At 37.0% G+C, this 15,902-nt stretch overlaps 1 protein-coding gene across 1 annotated transcript; it reads right to left on the bottom strand.

The window, feature by feature from the left end:
* Positions 1-2,969: 2,969 nt before the first annotated feature.
* On the bottom strand, positions 2,970-10,795 carry LOC132552068 (tubulin beta chain-like). The gene is made up of 4 exons (XM_060216210.1): positions 10,736-10,795; positions 9,175-9,283; positions 8,045-8,400; positions 2,970-3,887 (listed from the first exon to the last, which is right to left on the bottom strand). Exons 1-4 carry the CDS (start codon positions 10,790-10,792, stop codon positions 3,072-3,074), a joined length of 1,338 nt encoding a protein of 445 aa, XP_060072193.1. The 5' UTR covers positions 10,793-10,795; the 3' UTR covers positions 2,970-3,071.
* Positions 10,796-15,902: the final 5,107 nt, after the last annotated feature.

The raw sequence follows: 15,902 nt of genomic DNA, 5'->3' as shown, positions 1-15,902 counted from the left end.
TAGGTCTAGAGGCATATTTTGCTGGTATATATATATATATATATATATACCAGGTGAGCACTGCAGGCCCATTTGGCCTCTTTTTGAGAAGTTATTTGAAGACTTCTGTGTTCTTGAAAGTGGTTCAAGGTCATTCATTTAGACAAATTTGTTAACCTTTCATTCCAGAATACTGCAAACCCATCATTAGTACCCAGTGCCTTTTGGTTACTGAAAAATTGATTTAACACTTTGACATCTTGGACAAAGAATTAGTGGCTCAAGATCATTCACTACAACAATCTTGGTAGCCCTTCATCCTAACACACTACAGGCCTAATATCAGTACTCGGGGCATTGTAGTTATTAAGGAGAACTCCAAGGAAAATTTTATACCAATTGACCCGTCATACATATATAATTGACTAAGGCGATTTTAACTAAATTTGGCCGAGCATCCTTGGGTTTATGAAGAGGACTGTAAATGGCAGATCTAACCCCTCAGAAGACCAAGTAGAATGACCCAATACAGGATTTTTTGCAAATTTGGATTGATGCATCAGATCATAAAGTAGGCTAAATTTTGTGTAAATTGGTTGTGACTCAAAATCACTAGAGTCGAAATAATTTTCAAGTCACGATTTTTCCCCTTTCTATATCTTTGTATTTTTAGTTCAGACGACTTGAATTTCATCGACTCAAAATTTCATTTGTCCAAGAGATTTTTCAATCCCTTCAATTGTAAAGCAAGCGAAGTCATTCATTGTCTTGAAATTAATTTTTGTCAAAACATTGGCATGTCTTCCGACAAAATCAGTCAATACATACAAAGTAGAAAGTCACATGTGTTTAACACGTGGCTAATTACAACGTATTGGTCAATCATACACACAACACTTTGTCACTTTGGATTAATTACCAGTTTAATTTTCAAATTAAAGGTTGGCATCTTAATAAGTGTCGCCATCCTGTATAAGTGACTTACCTGTTCGTTAAAAAAAGTAGCACATTTATGCAAAACATGGAAACATTTAGCTTGGTTGCATGCATCTTCAGGAACAAAAAAAATGAAACCGCCAAACCAGTACAAACTTTTTGAAGAAATGTGATCCCCACTATTCACAAAGAAACTAAAATTTTATGCTTATAAATGACTGTGATTGGGGACATTGTCAGATTTAGTGTTTGGACAATGAACTGCTGAAAGCATTTTTCATTGATAGACTATATCTGCATGATTTGTAGCAAATCAAAAACAAATTTTAATTTCATTTTATGCCATTCCGTAAAATATATCATGTATGTGCTTGGTCGGAATGATGCAAGTACAATTGCATTTGAATGGAGTTATTATACATTTTCCTATTTGAATGAATAAACAATAAAAGGAGAAAGTAGGATCAATTGGTTTGTTTATTTACTACCATTTCAAATATCAAGATTAAACTACACTGTATGCATGCTATCCTAGCCCTACTTCGTTTAGGAAACTGCAACAGGCAAACTTATTTATACAATTTGTTAGAGTCAAAATACGTATAAGTCAAAATATTTTCCATGGTCCCTTGAATTTCGAGATGAGCTTCGACTATACATCTTTAACTCCTTTTGATCATCCAAATTCAGATAAACAGAAAGCAGGTGAGCTTCCAGATTGGTCCCAGAATGGCCTTTGCATATCAATGGAACAAAAGGAAAACCTCCACATTAAAGTAAAATCCATTCCATACTTCTCAAGTAATAGTAAAATCCAAGATGGCCACCTAGCACTAGCAGCAATTTTTTTTTTTTTTTCCCCACCAGTTTCAAAATGCACAATGCACTATTGGGAAAATATAAATGGAATTGATGATTGATCCATTCAAGACTTTCCAGAAATAATAGTAGCAATAACAGTTCACAGTACTGACAACCAACCAATTGTGGACAAAGTGCAATTTGACCAGACAACCATCAATGATGGACCAAAAAAAAAATCTTTGGTTTTCTCAGCCTACAATCATTAGTTCTAGGCAGGAAAATTACTGTTCCATTTTGAAACAAGCAGCTCCTGTGGACATTTGTTTACTTTTTTCTCAACATATTTCTGAAGGAAGGAGTCTTTCATGAAATGATTTGGATTCCTAATTTACTATGTTCTGGAGTGAAAAGGTCATAAATCCATTCAAAGTACATGTTACACAATCCAGTTATTTTACATCAAGCTGTGATATATATATTTTTTAGTTCATGCTGGTATGAAAGAATAACCTATTTTTTGTTCATTGTATACATTTACATTACATGGTATTTCGGTATGATGTTGTAGCGATGCAAGTTTCAACAGACTTTTCACAATGTGGCATGTTGCTATTGACTCCTCCAAACATCAAGTGGGCAGAACTAGATAATTTTTTGAGAAAAGGAAAGAAATTACATATCTGAAAGCTGCATTTTGCATACAAACAACAAAAAACTAACTATCTCCAGTTTAGAAGTGATGTGTGATCAGGGTTTTCCGTAATTTTGCTAGTAGTGGGCTGTGTAGTATAAGTAGGAGGCTGGCCAGCCATGTACGTGAAGTCGTGTATGAAACATTATTATGGAACTGGATTGGTGTAGGCGGCCAAATTATCAAAGTAGCCGGTCAAATTGGCCGGCGACCGGCTCTTATGGAAAACCCTGTGTGATGTTACAGATATGTTATTCTGAAATCTAAACACATGTTTTCAAATTGAAAACTTTTTGCAAATAGCTTTTAATGTTTGAAAAAAGTAAAACTGCAACTTCACTGGGATTGACAGTTGTCAGAAAGCTAGGAGGTTATTGATTGCTGTTCTTGGGTTTCCCTAAATTCATTGTTTGACATATTTATTAAGTGACTGTGCAGTGTGCAAGATTTTGCATTCATCTAATTCACACCAATAAATTCCAAGTACATAGCAAGAGATTTAAGATTCCAACAAAAAAAACACAAAAAACAAAAACTAAAAGATGAAAAAATCCCAATATTATGACATTACAATTTTAATTTTTTGCTTTTTTTTGTTTCCTTTTTCATCCATCAGCTGAATGTTTTCTCCCTTTATAATGCAATGTCAAGTGTTCCAAGTTTATGTCTCTTCCTCTCCCTCTTCCTCGTCAAACTCTCCCTCCTCCTCGGCGGTGGCATCCTGGTACTGTTGGTACTCGGACACCAAGTCGTTCATGTTGGATTCGGCCTCTGTGAACTCCATCTCGTCCATACCCTCTCCAGTGTACCAATGCAAGAAAGCCTTACGACGGAACATAGCGGTGAACTGCTCAGAGATACGCTTGAAGAGCTCCTGGATGGCAGTGCTGTTACCAATGAAGGTAGCAGACATCTTGAGACCACGTGGTGGGATGTCACAGACAGCGGTCTTCACATTGTTGGGGATCCATTCAACAAAGTAACTGCTGTTCTTGTTCTGGACGTTCAACATCTGTTCATCAACTTCCTTCATGGACATACGTCCACGGAACATGGCAGCGACGGTCAGATAACGTCCATGACGAGGATCACAGGCAGCCATCATGTTCTTGGCATCGAACATCTGTTGTGTCAGTTCTGGGACGGTAAGAGCCCTGTACTGCTGGCTACCACGAGATGTAAGAGGAGCGAAACCAGGCATGAAGAAGTGGAGACGGGGGAAGGGAACCATGTTGACAGCCAATTTACGGAGATCGGCGTTAAGTTGACCAGGGAATCGGAGACAGGTGGTGACTCCGGACATAGTGGCAGACACAAGATGGTTCAAGTCGCCATATGTGGGTGTTGTCAGTTTAAGAGTACGGAAGCAGATGTCGTAGAGAGCCTCATTATCAATGCAGTAAGTCTCATCAGTGTTTTCTACAAGTTGGTGAACAGAAAGTGTTGCGTTGTATGGTTCTACGACCGTGTCTGATACCTGGAAACAGCAAGTAAAATCCAGTTAACTACATATCAAGATAAGACTTCATTTACCCTAGAGCTGATGAATTGCTCTTCCTGTAAAATTACAGGTTATATCCCCCATGCTGAAACTCCTGTCTGATGCGACTTATTGTAAAAAATTCCACACAGTTGGCAATAAAACCCTGCATTAATAACCAGTGCATAATCTTATCTTGGAACACACAGTAAATGAGAAATTATCTCGTAGTTGTTGTTTCAAGATTCGGTTTATGTTGTGAGACTGCATGACATTCTCCAAAAAGGGCAGTATTTTTAGCTAAGAAAACATCATCAAAAGCAGTGAAATGTTATAATGACATTGCATGTGTCATGGGTTTGCTGCAATTATATCCGGATTGTAAACAACATGGCGGATAGTCAGGATTTGTCAGACAACTTTTCAAATATTTTGCCGGAATTTCAAGATGTATTTGAAGAAATTTTAGATGAAAACAACATTGATGAGTTTGAGAGATATGATCTTGATGAAATTGATGCTTTTGTTGAAGAAAACTTGAAGGCAGGATACAAAGGCACCATCTACTTTCACATCTCGGGCAGGAGTCAACTTTGAACCCTAGGAACCACCTGGATTATTTCAAAGAGTTTGTCTCAGAAGCCATCATTTCAACAATTGTTGAAACTAACCGCTATGCAGGAGACATTTTCGACAATCACAGAAATCTCCCTGCTCATTTACATTTGAAAAAAGTTTCTTGTCTGCAACGACAACATGAGCATGCTTCTTGCAATGACTCTTGCCATGGGGTTAGTGACACAGGCCAACATCCAAAACAACTGGTCAACAGATCCTGAAGTACTTCCTATTGGACATCATAAGCAACTCCTAGAGAGTTTATACACCACACCAGGAGTTGGTAATCAATGAAGACATGATACCTTGGCAAGGGAATTAGTATTTCAGGGTATACAGAACAGATCAACCAACAAAATATAGAAGTATTTATTGTGTGACTCAAAAAATGGTTACTGCCCAAGGCTAAAGTCAGCTCTGCCCCATTCATATTTATTTTATGATATGACCGAAATCACCAAATATATAGGGCGTAACTCCAGATGATTTCCTTCTCAACTGATCAATTTTCTTTCCAAGATCAAAATGAGATAAAAAGGCCCTTTCCCCAAGAGAATAGAAAAGAACTCCGATCTTGTATACATGATTATCATTGCCAGACACGCTAAGTGACTAATATATCCCCTCCCTTTAACAAAGTCCAGGGTATAATTGACAAGTAATTGACTACAATCTTAAACTGCTCAATTAAGAGCAATATACAACATTTCGATTTCATTGTAGAAAGATATCATCATGCAGAAGGAGACCTCGCCAGTAGAGCTGTAAACAAATGTTTACAAGTGGCTGATATTCAAGGTCAAGGTTATCATGTATATATGGATTTTTTTCTTTTATACCTCAGCAGACTTGCATCTCTTTTCATGGAGAAAATTTATGCTTGTGGTACTGTAAGATCCATCCGCTGTGGTCTGCCATTGGATATCATGCAGAAAAGGCCAGATGGTATAACCAACAGGCTGAGGGGTGATGTGGCCTTCAGGCAAAACGGCTCACTTGTAGCAGTTGTGTGGAAGGACAAAAAATGTGTCACCGTGCTGTCTACCATACATGATGAAACTAGAGGTCCAATGCCTTGTTATACAGCAAAATGGAACATTTGCGAAGCAGAATTTTTTTTTACCCAAATGATTGCTGAGCATGCCTCCTATATGGATGGGGTGGACAAGGCAGACCAATACATGCAGTACTACTCTTTCATCCACAAGACCAGAAAATGGAGTGCTAAAGTGTTCTTCCATATCATGGAAATCAGGAAGCTGAATGCCTATTAGCTTTTCCTTCAAAGTCCATACCACATGCCAGGACAGGGTAAACAACACTATCCTTCCTCCAATTTACAGCATCATAAATGGACTGGTGGATGGGTTCACCTCTACTTCCAGGAAAGGAAGACCATCTCTGCTGACCTTAGAAGATCGCCTTTAACAGAGGCGTCTATTTAGTACCCTACCATGGCGGTCATGGTGACATGCTTACTAGATGAGATGCAAAAGTGGACAGCAGGATAATGCCAGCCAAACAAAATTTGGTTGCAAAGAATGCAGAAAACATCTTTGTCTCCCTTCCTCCTTCTCTGTCTATCATTCACAAGTAAAATACTTCTAAGAACAAGAACACTTGGTATTGCGGGCAGTACTAAACTGTTTGAGGATTGACCCACCACATGCCACCAAGGATTACCAATTTTCTTACATCATAATGAAAATCACAAAAAGAAAATGCACTGCATTAATGTATATTCAAAGATAAGTACATGTTGCATTTGAAGACATTAAACACTAAAGTCACTGTGTTGTTTATGGTCTTATTTTCTTTATCTATTTCACCTAATTTCACTTCCTCATAGCTGTTCCATAGTTCTCTATGAATTTCCACATTTCATTTAAGATCACTTTATTACTTGCCTATGTTACAAATATAGCTCTTGCTATCACCACAAAACGAAAAGGGCAAAATTTGGTCTTCAATTCTCCGCTAGAATAATATGTCGAACAGGCAAGTCATTGATGTTTTGTCATTAATTCATGTATTGTTTAAGTGTTAACTGAAGCATCAATTATTATCAATTAGTTCAGGCCAAGTCGCATACAGATTATAACGGGGCCTGAACACCCTTCATACAATTTAATTCAGGTATGAAAGCATTATTTTCATCTCTGTTTGAAAGGTTTTCTTCCATACACTTGGATTGGCAGTACTGAATGCATACCAGCAAGTGCAGAGAGGATCATCCTGTTCCCCAGCGAATCTTCAGGAGGCAGCTTGTGGCCCAGCTGAGGGATGAATCAAGAGTGACTGGCCCATATACCTCAGGACCACGAAGATCAGCCCCAGAAATTCTACAGCGTTTCAGTGCAAGGCATTTTCTTCGTCACCTTCCACCAACAAACAAAAAAAGTCTCATGCCCAACGACAGTGCATTGTTTGTATACCTGCAGAGGCAGATATTTTCAAGGCACAGAACCCAGGCGTTAAATTTCAGAACAGGACTGGACGTCACACAATTTTCCAGTGTAGACACTAAGTATCACCCCATGCTTTGAGCTTTACCAAATTATGTCAGAGTACACATTAGCATACTGAAGACATAGGACTGCTGCAGCCAGGAACCTTGGTCAAGAAGAGTCATGTGGGTGTACCTGAAGTACACCCCAAGACTGGATCTTTAATGACATCATATTTAAATATCTTCCATTTATATACATTTGTACCTCCATATACCCTGCTTGAGACTGCAGGAACAAGATTTAGTTTATTTGGAGGTTGTTTCCCAAAATTTTAAGTTTTTAGGGTCCACTTAGGCGTTCAGACCTGCAGGGTTTTCCATGAGAGCCAGTTGCCGGCCAATTTGACCGGCTACTTTGATCATTTGGCCGCCTACACCAATCCAGTTCCGTAATAATGTTCCGTACACGACTACACGTACACGGCCGGCCAGCCTCCTACTTTCACTACACAGCCTACTACTAACAAAATTATGGAAAACCCTGGACCTGCCATTATAATAATAGTGGTCTGTTTTGCACTGCATGTTTGTCATGAGTTATCTCCCGTGAATCATTCATAACTAAGTCTTTCATTATACAAGATGGAAAGAATTGACAAAGTTGTATGTTGTTGTAATTTTACCTCTGCAATCAAATTATTAAATATGGTCTCAAAATTAAACTTTTTGAAAGATTGCTCATTTCATCAATCTTACTTTGGTGGGTTTTTTTTCGTTTTTTTTTATGTGTCAATGAAATTATCAAATTCTTCTCAAAAAAGCCCTCTAAACCAGATACTTATATACTTATTTTGTTGCAAGGATCCTCCTCAATAATTTAAAGCAAAAATTGGTGAGTATTCTGTATCAAACAATATATCAGCTCTAACACTGTATATTGTTAAACTATATTTTCATACTTTAACAAGTTTTTCCTAAATTCATTACAGAATCAATAAATTGTCCAATGCCAAATGTTAACTTGATCAATCCCCTATGAGAGTATTCAATGTTATTGAACATAAAACTACTTATACTGAAGTGTTACCTTTGGTGATGGTACAACAGAAAATGTGTTCATGATTCTGTCAGGGTATTCTTCACGGATTTTGGAGATGAGGAGTGTTCCCATGCCAGAGCCGGTGCCACCGCCAAGAGAATGTGTAAGCTGGAATCCTTGGAGACAATCACAGCTCTCTGCTTCTTTTCTTACTACATCAAGAACAGAGTCTACAAGCTCAGCACCTTCTGTGTAATGTCCCTTAGCCCAATTGTTTCCAGCACCGCTCTGGCCGAACACAAAGTTGTCAGGTCTGAAGATTTGTCCAAAAGGACCAGACCTGACAGAGTCCATTGTACCAGGCTCCAAATCAACAAGAATTGCACGAGGAACATATTTTCCTCCTGAAAAAAAATTGATTCGTTGTCACTTGCCAAAAATATTTTTCTTTATTTCAGTCAGAAAATACTGTTCTCCCTTGCTAAGTGGTTTATTTCCAAAATGAATTGGATGATTTATCACATAATTTGTGTTAGCCATTTTGGGAGTTTAATTCGTGATTAGTTTCAATAACGGGAAATTTTGTTAGCCCTACCTACATCTGGTATAGGTGTGTTTGATCAACAATATTTGCTAAACTCAAGATTATAAAAACATTTTTTTTTTTTTACAAATAAAATATAGATCCAGCTTATTCTGTACAGATAAACAAAAACAATTCTTACGTATTTAAAAAGATACAGTCACACAGTTATAACAGATTATCCAAGTGTTTTTCATCTAGTAGATTTGAAATACAGAAAATTTACTTTTGGTGGTTGATGACATCTGTACTTTCATTGTTACAACTTCCTTCACAGTAAAATATGGCATTAATACTTGTAATTCTCCACTGATGATTATTAACTGCAGACCGAAATTTCCTGGGGCTAACAAAATTGTACGCTCATGTCACCAGAATGACTATTTTTTGCAGGAATGAACATTTTGAAGTTGCATTTCTGCCAATGCTTGGTTTTTGCTTAAATATCTTAAAGCTTACTTCATAATACTGGTGTATTAATGTACATCATAGTAAATAAGTACACAGAAACCTGTGTAATTACATTGGTTTCCAGGGACAGCTGAATACCTTATACTTTAACTACTATTTATAAATACAATGAATGCATGTATACCTGTGGCTTCATTGTAGTACACGTTGATCCTCTCCAACTGAAGGTCAGAATCTCCATGGTATGTACCGGTAGGGTCTATTCCATGCTCATCTGAAATTACTTCCCAGAACTGAAATTGAAGAAACAATGTAATGAAATTATTAATGCAACTCTATAGCTAGTATATTCTATTTTCTAGTTTTACAATTTTTCTTTTTGGTGAATATGAAAATTTAAATGTTTTTGTTGGCATTGCTGCTTTTGAGTTTGAGGTAAGTAACCAATTATTTCAGGAGAAATACTCTTCCAGTACAGCCTGGTCTTAATTTCCTTGTACTTTTTCAGGAGTCTGTGTGGGAATCTTTCTTTCATGTTTTGCCCTGGATTTGTTGAATTTGAGTTTGGATAATGAATATATCAACATGTTGGTATTTCCTTGATTTTTAATGTGCCCTCTTCAGTAGCCCTTCTAGTAACTGTACTGGGACCCAACCAGTGTCCATGAATTTCGAGAGCTTCTTTCTTGTGCAGATTCCCAACTCCTGATATGCAGTTTTTGACAGATCAACATTATTCTTTGATATTTTAAAATTCAGACTATGGTTGTTAATATGTGGATTGATCGAGACAAATTTCACTGCCAGAGAAAAGTAGTATTCCCCAAGTCCTGTTTATTTTGAAAATTTGAAAAATTTTTGAAAAGTCACTCGAACGAAATTGTGACTCAAAATTTGAGTCATCTGAACTAAAATTACAAAGATATAGACGGTAAAACATTGGGACCTAGAAATTACTTTGACTCAAACGGCGCAAGCATTTTCAAAACAAGTTTCAACTGTATATGATCCTATTAAATTCTTTATGTATGAACTGACATTTTGTTCCCGTGTTGCATTTTACTAATGGAGGTAACTCGTTCAGAATCGTTAAAAGTCGTTATACTTTTTCCTGTACTGTGATTAGTACTCTGTGGTCCATTACTTTGACAACACAAACGTAATACAAACACATGGTCATCTTAGTCAGCAACGTACCTATTTTTCAAGAGATCTTTTATTAAATCAAGGTGAATAAATACTCCAAATATATCATAAATTATCTGTTCCAATGAAAATTGCAAATAATTTCTGAGAAAAATGCAGAAATAACCAAAAACAAGATATTCACGGACACTGGTCCGGTCTCTGTAAGCAATAAGCAGATATACCCCGTTGGTATTTTTTGGCTCTTAATTGCGCATTGATTGGTTTTCATTAAATCACAAATATACAACATAAAGTGGGTGATTTCAGAAATATTCATGCAAAATTTTAAAAATTTATGAGATACACATGAAAAATCTGTCAAAAAATCACGGTCCCAATACTGTAGGCCTACTGAAGAAAATTAACAACACAAATCGTGTTCTTTGGCGAGTTTCCTAAAATATACATCCAACGTTTGTTTGCTTCCTTAAATTAGATGGTACAACGCATTTCCCAATATGGAATTTGTAGAATATTTCAAATAAAACGTTGTTGGACCAGCCTGCTTGTGGTCAAGATTGCTGGAATATGGTTTAGTAGGCATGTACGTATCTTACCTTGGCACCTATTTGGTTGCCGCACTGACCAGCCTGCATATGTACAATTTCCCTCATCTTGACTGTTTTCTTCTGCTGTTCGAGTTGTGAGTCTTCGTTTGAGTTATTTGAACGCGCTCGTGCTTTTATACTACGATTCGGTTTGCTTACGCCTCCGCGTATTTTCATTGGCTAATGCCGGAAAAAGAACTATTTCACAGCCGCGTAAATTTAAAATCAATGCAAATTTGAGTGAATGTATGATTTCTAAAAGACTTTTATCATGGTGTACCATTTTATAGTTTTCCTTACATCTTTAACTCCATATATGTTCTTCAAATAAATACGGCGATAATGCGCAATAATTTTGATAACGGTTAGATAATGGAAGGAACGCTTTAGAGCACGGGACTTTTCCCGGACTTTCGTAACTTCGTTCTCGACATTGGATTTTTCAGCATTTCCATGCCTGAAATACGTTACTTTACAGTGCACGTTCTTGTTATTAGACAGCAATCTAGATAACTTATATTAAAACAGTTCCATTATAAAAAAAATCTCTATCTGAAAAAATTCGGAAATTCACGAAAGTGAACGTAATTTATTTTCGCTGGTGAGATCGAACACTATGAGATATCAAAGTACTATAGAGTAACTAAACTATACAATTATTATTGTCTGTCGGGTGGCGCAGTGGTAACGCACTCGCCATTCACCTAGCCGACAGGGGGTTCGATTCCCGGAACGGACGTGAAAAGGTAAGGGGTCACCTGTCCGACCACGTGGGTTTTCCGCGGATACTCCCACAATAAGACCCCTCGCGCACTTACATCCGGGCCAACAAGAGTGATTAGTATTAGTTGACATAACTTGTTTCGCAATTGTTGTAAAATAAATAAAGTTTGATGAAATCGCTTCAATCACCATAGATGAGGATGTAAGCTTCCGAGCACACATACAGTCAATGGTTAACAAAGCAAACAGTATCGTGGGACTAACAAGAAGATATTTTTCTTACCTTGATGAGTCAATGTTTAAAATGCTGTTTACATCTGGAGGACGCCACCAGTGTATGGTGCCCGTCAAAATTAAAAGATATAGAACTTATTGAAAACATACAGAGAAGGGCCACAAAACTGCTTCCTGGATTTGAACATCTCTCATACCCGGAACGGCTGGAAAAACTAAATCTTCCGACACTTCAACACCGAAGGACCAGAGGAGATATGATTAACGTTTTTAAGATAGTAAACAACATATGTGATAGTAGGGTAACAAGGAACGTTTTTGAAATGGACAATATAAGCAGAACTAGAGGTCATAACAAGAAAATATTTAAGAAACGATGTCGCCTTGATATTAGAAAGCACTTTTTCATTTACCGAGTTGTGGATTTGTGGAATAGTTTACCACAAACAGTAATCAATGTGGACTCTGTAATAAAATTTGAAATAAGGTTAGATGAACATTGGAAAAATATCCGTTTCTATACATGATTGTACATTAATTAACTAATATAAGCCATTACACAGGATTTACTTGCTATGCAATATGTAATATTTGATATGGACATAGAGGCTTTAAGCTTGCGTCCATTATTTATGCTAATAAATGCTAATAAAAACCTAATTTTTTGCTGAGAAAAGGGTAACGTAGAAATATTTAAAAAAAACAAAGAAATTTCCTTTATCTTACGTTGCAGACGATATGTGTTTAAACCCATCAATGATTCTCGTTTCACATTTCCCATCACTATCGTGTTGATTTTTTTTTTCACTCCTCAGCCCTCTTAAAGCTTCCAACCAAGTACATGACATGTGAACGCCATTCATTTCATAGTTCTGAAGAAGTCATTTATATCAATCAAAATGTCAGCCCAACATTGGGACATTTTGAATTCCCAACGACCTGTGTTAGCTCCAGTCAAATAAGGTCAAACTCCGAACCAGTAGTTAACAAATTGCGACCCACCCAATTTTTATTAAGAAGACATCCGTGTCTGGAAAAGGCACGTCAGAAAAAGTTAAATACACATACGGAATAAACACACACAAGGTAAAATATCATAATTATTGTCAAGGGCATGTTTGACATTTGGAAAGGGGTGTGGGGTCAAAAGGAGGGATTATATGACAGAAAACCTTGCCTACATAAAACATCAAACTTTATCTCTTCCCCCGGGAGCCTCTCTGTCCATGAGTATATGTACTTGATTTCAGCCTGGCTGGGTATTAAGTAAATCTTTTGAATTTCAAATTTACCTATGTTAGTCCGGCCCATCAAATCTTGTGCGACACCTGGTGTATAAGACGAACATAACGGGTACAGAGCGGAAGTGATCGTAGCCCCAGGAGTATCGAGGATGCTCCACCTAAAGGGGATATGTGTTACCCTTTGACCATAAAACGACATTCACTATTTTGTAGAGCACCTCTCACCATTCCATTCATGGAAATTATCTGAATCTACCATATCTGAATCACGAGAAGAAGCTTTTTGAAATTCTGTTCACGCATTTCACAATTTTCCCTGTTGAAAATGTGTTAGTTAGTGTCATGATGTTTATAAGCGTTGTTCAACGTCAAATTTCTTTGACACAAAAACACATTAAGAATTACTAAATGTTTTCATACGAGGCTGAATAAGTTCAAGAGCTTATCATAACAGGTCACAAAGACCTTGTAAAGTCGTTTAATTTCACATTCAAATACATTGATCACGTCTTATTTTGAAATATCAAGAAATTTATTGACTAGGTCCATCGTATATATCCACCAGAACTGGAAATTTGACAAACTCTACTACATCAGCTGCTTATCTCGATCTTTTCCTACAACGAAACCAAAATGGACAGCTTTCTCCATCACGTTGTATGATAAACGTGATTTCAAATTCCCTATTGTAAATTTTCCATTTCTGCATATCAATATCCTTGCATATCCAACCTATGGTATTTACATGTCACAGTGGATTCGATATTCAAGGACCTGTTCCCATTATCATGATTTTCGTACAAGAAGTCAACTGACTGACAAACTCGTAACACAAGGGCCACAAAATTCAGGTTGAATTATGGGGAAGTTTTATGGTTGCCATAGTGATCTCATTGAAATCTATTATATCTCTTCGTGCGACATGAAGCTGGACATTTTGGATGCTGGTTAGTTTGCCTGTTGGCTCAGCTGTTGTATACCTTGTTCTCATTTGAGGACATGGCATTACTTACTTCACCATGGTTTACATGGCGGGTGTCGTCGATGAAGCAAAAGACGCTTACTCTTCCGGAACACCTAGTCTTATTCTCATTGTACTTTTTCAGCAGTTTCCGTGTAAATCTTTCTTTTCTTCATATTTTGCCCTAGTTTTATGAATTTGAGTTCGAATTATGGTTGTTGCCATTTTGGTATTTTCTTTGCGTTTTTTTTTTAAGATCCCTTCAAATATGAATTACACTTGATATACTTCGATCTCATTGTGGCGTAGGAATGTTTTACATTTTGCCGGAACTTCTTTGTCGGTGCAATATTTGATACCGTTAAAATAGCCGACAATATAACTTTTTTCCGAGTCTTTGGTAAGTTTCAGCGAGAAAAAGGTCTTCACCTTCCAAAATTGTATCATCAGTTTTAATCATGTTATTTATTGACCGGTTAATTACATCGACATAAAATTGAATCTCTTTCTAAAATACAATGACAATATTCTACCTTTTTCAACAACAGTACTATTGGGCTTCCATCAAACATCCCGTGTTTGAACTTGCTATGGAAGTATCCATTTGAAACGAAAACTAAAATCATTTGGTCCGAACGTTTCTACAACCAAAGATGTTAACCTCGTTTATGTAATGATGTCTTCCCCTTTGATGTTTCACATAAAAATTATTCAACTGTTGAGGAATGTCTTGTTCCCTTTAGGACTTGTGCCCCTGTAATTAAGAAATGTTTCAATCTAAATTTGGTAAAATCCATATGGGCATTTAGGCTTTAGGTCAGATAGGACCTAAAAATAATATTCTCTCCAAAATGTGTCGGACCAGATTTGGTTAAAATCCATTTGGGACACTTTAAATCAATATTTTAGCTCTTTCTCTTTTGGGGTGTGATCCTCTGTCCCCAGGAGACATCATTGTTCATCAAGGAATTTATTGTCCTTCCCTAGTGATGCATCAGACCTAATGCGTTTCAAATCCACTCGAGCATTTAGTAAGAGGTTTAAAACAAACTTTCATTTAACTTCCTTTTTTGGGCCCAACCTTTAGTCTTGGGTTCAAACCCAACTTTGTTATTTCAGAAATAGTTGCCTTTCCCAGAAAATGTTTCTCAAGACAAATTTGGTAAAAATGGTTCTGAAATAAAGTTAATGAGTGGAAGACAATCGACAAAATTTGATGAGAAACAATCGATCATTGCGACAAGCTGGTTTAGTTCACCGAAATTGCTTCATCTAAAGTTGTGAGCAACATTTAAAAGGTCTATACCCATTCCTAAATTATGTTTTGCCATCCCATGAGAAGGAGTGGGGCGGCAGGGGTCACAGTTTGCTGATTTCACCTATTGGGCTTCACCCCACCCTCCCATGAAAGGTGAGAAATTTATAAAAGTTGAATCTCCTTCACCCAAGGATGCTTAAGACCAAATCTGGACAAAATACAGGCATTCCTACAGCAGAATTTTGCATTCTTTGCTTTATTACCCCATCGAGTCCAGTCCCTCCAATCCCTTGGAACAGAGATGCATTATATTTTCAAAACTGGTTTCGTCTCCTAAGGGTGTTTCAGACCACCTATTTATATAATATTCAGTCCCCTTCCCTAAAGGAAGCTTCTGACCAAATTTATTCAAAATCCATTCAGTCTTTCATGACTTGTAGGGATTTGTATGCTAAGTTCAAAGACGGACAAAAGGTATGCCCTTAGCTTATAATCACTTTGCCCTTCAGACCCAAGCAATCTAAAAACCCAAGATTGACGTCATTTTTTTCCTGCTCAAAAACTTAAAGAGGGCACAATCTTGGATCATGAGAACCCTAAATATGAAACTTAAGATTCATTAAATACCTCGAGAATACTGTTAATAAAAATTGTTCAAAGGACTGAAAACAAGTAGACTACATATACAGAGGGCAATTTAAACTGCAAATCACCTTATTTCATTGGTTAAATATATTGACCACAGGAATTCATATC

The sequence above is a fragment of the Ylistrum balloti genome, unplaced genomic scaffold (assembly GCF_031769215.1).
Source record: "Ylistrum balloti isolate Yb309-2 unplaced genomic scaffold, AGI_CSIRO_Ybal_v1 Utg370234, whole genome shotgun sequence".
NCBI classification, from domain to species: Eukaryota; Metazoa; Mollusca; class Bivalvia; order Pectinida; family Pectinidae; genus Ylistrum; species Ylistrum balloti.
Note: the sequence above shows the minus strand (reverse complement) of the source record. Positions and strands in the feature narration are given on the sequence as shown.

Excerpts from the sequence above, each read along its gene's own strand:
- LOC132552068 (XM_060216210.1), bottom strand. The coding sequence starts at position 10,792 with ATGAGGGAAATTGTACATATGCAGGCTGGTCAGTGCGGCAACCAAATA. Across the intron at positions 9,284-10,735 it reads GCAACCAAATAGGTGCCAAG|TTCTGGGAAGTAATTTCAGA; the intron begins GTAAGATACGTA and ends CTTCAATTTCAG. Across the intron at positions 8,401-9,174 it reads GTACTACAATGAAGCCACAG|GAGGAAAATATGTTCCTCGT; the intron begins GTATACATGCAT and ends ATTTTTTTTCAG.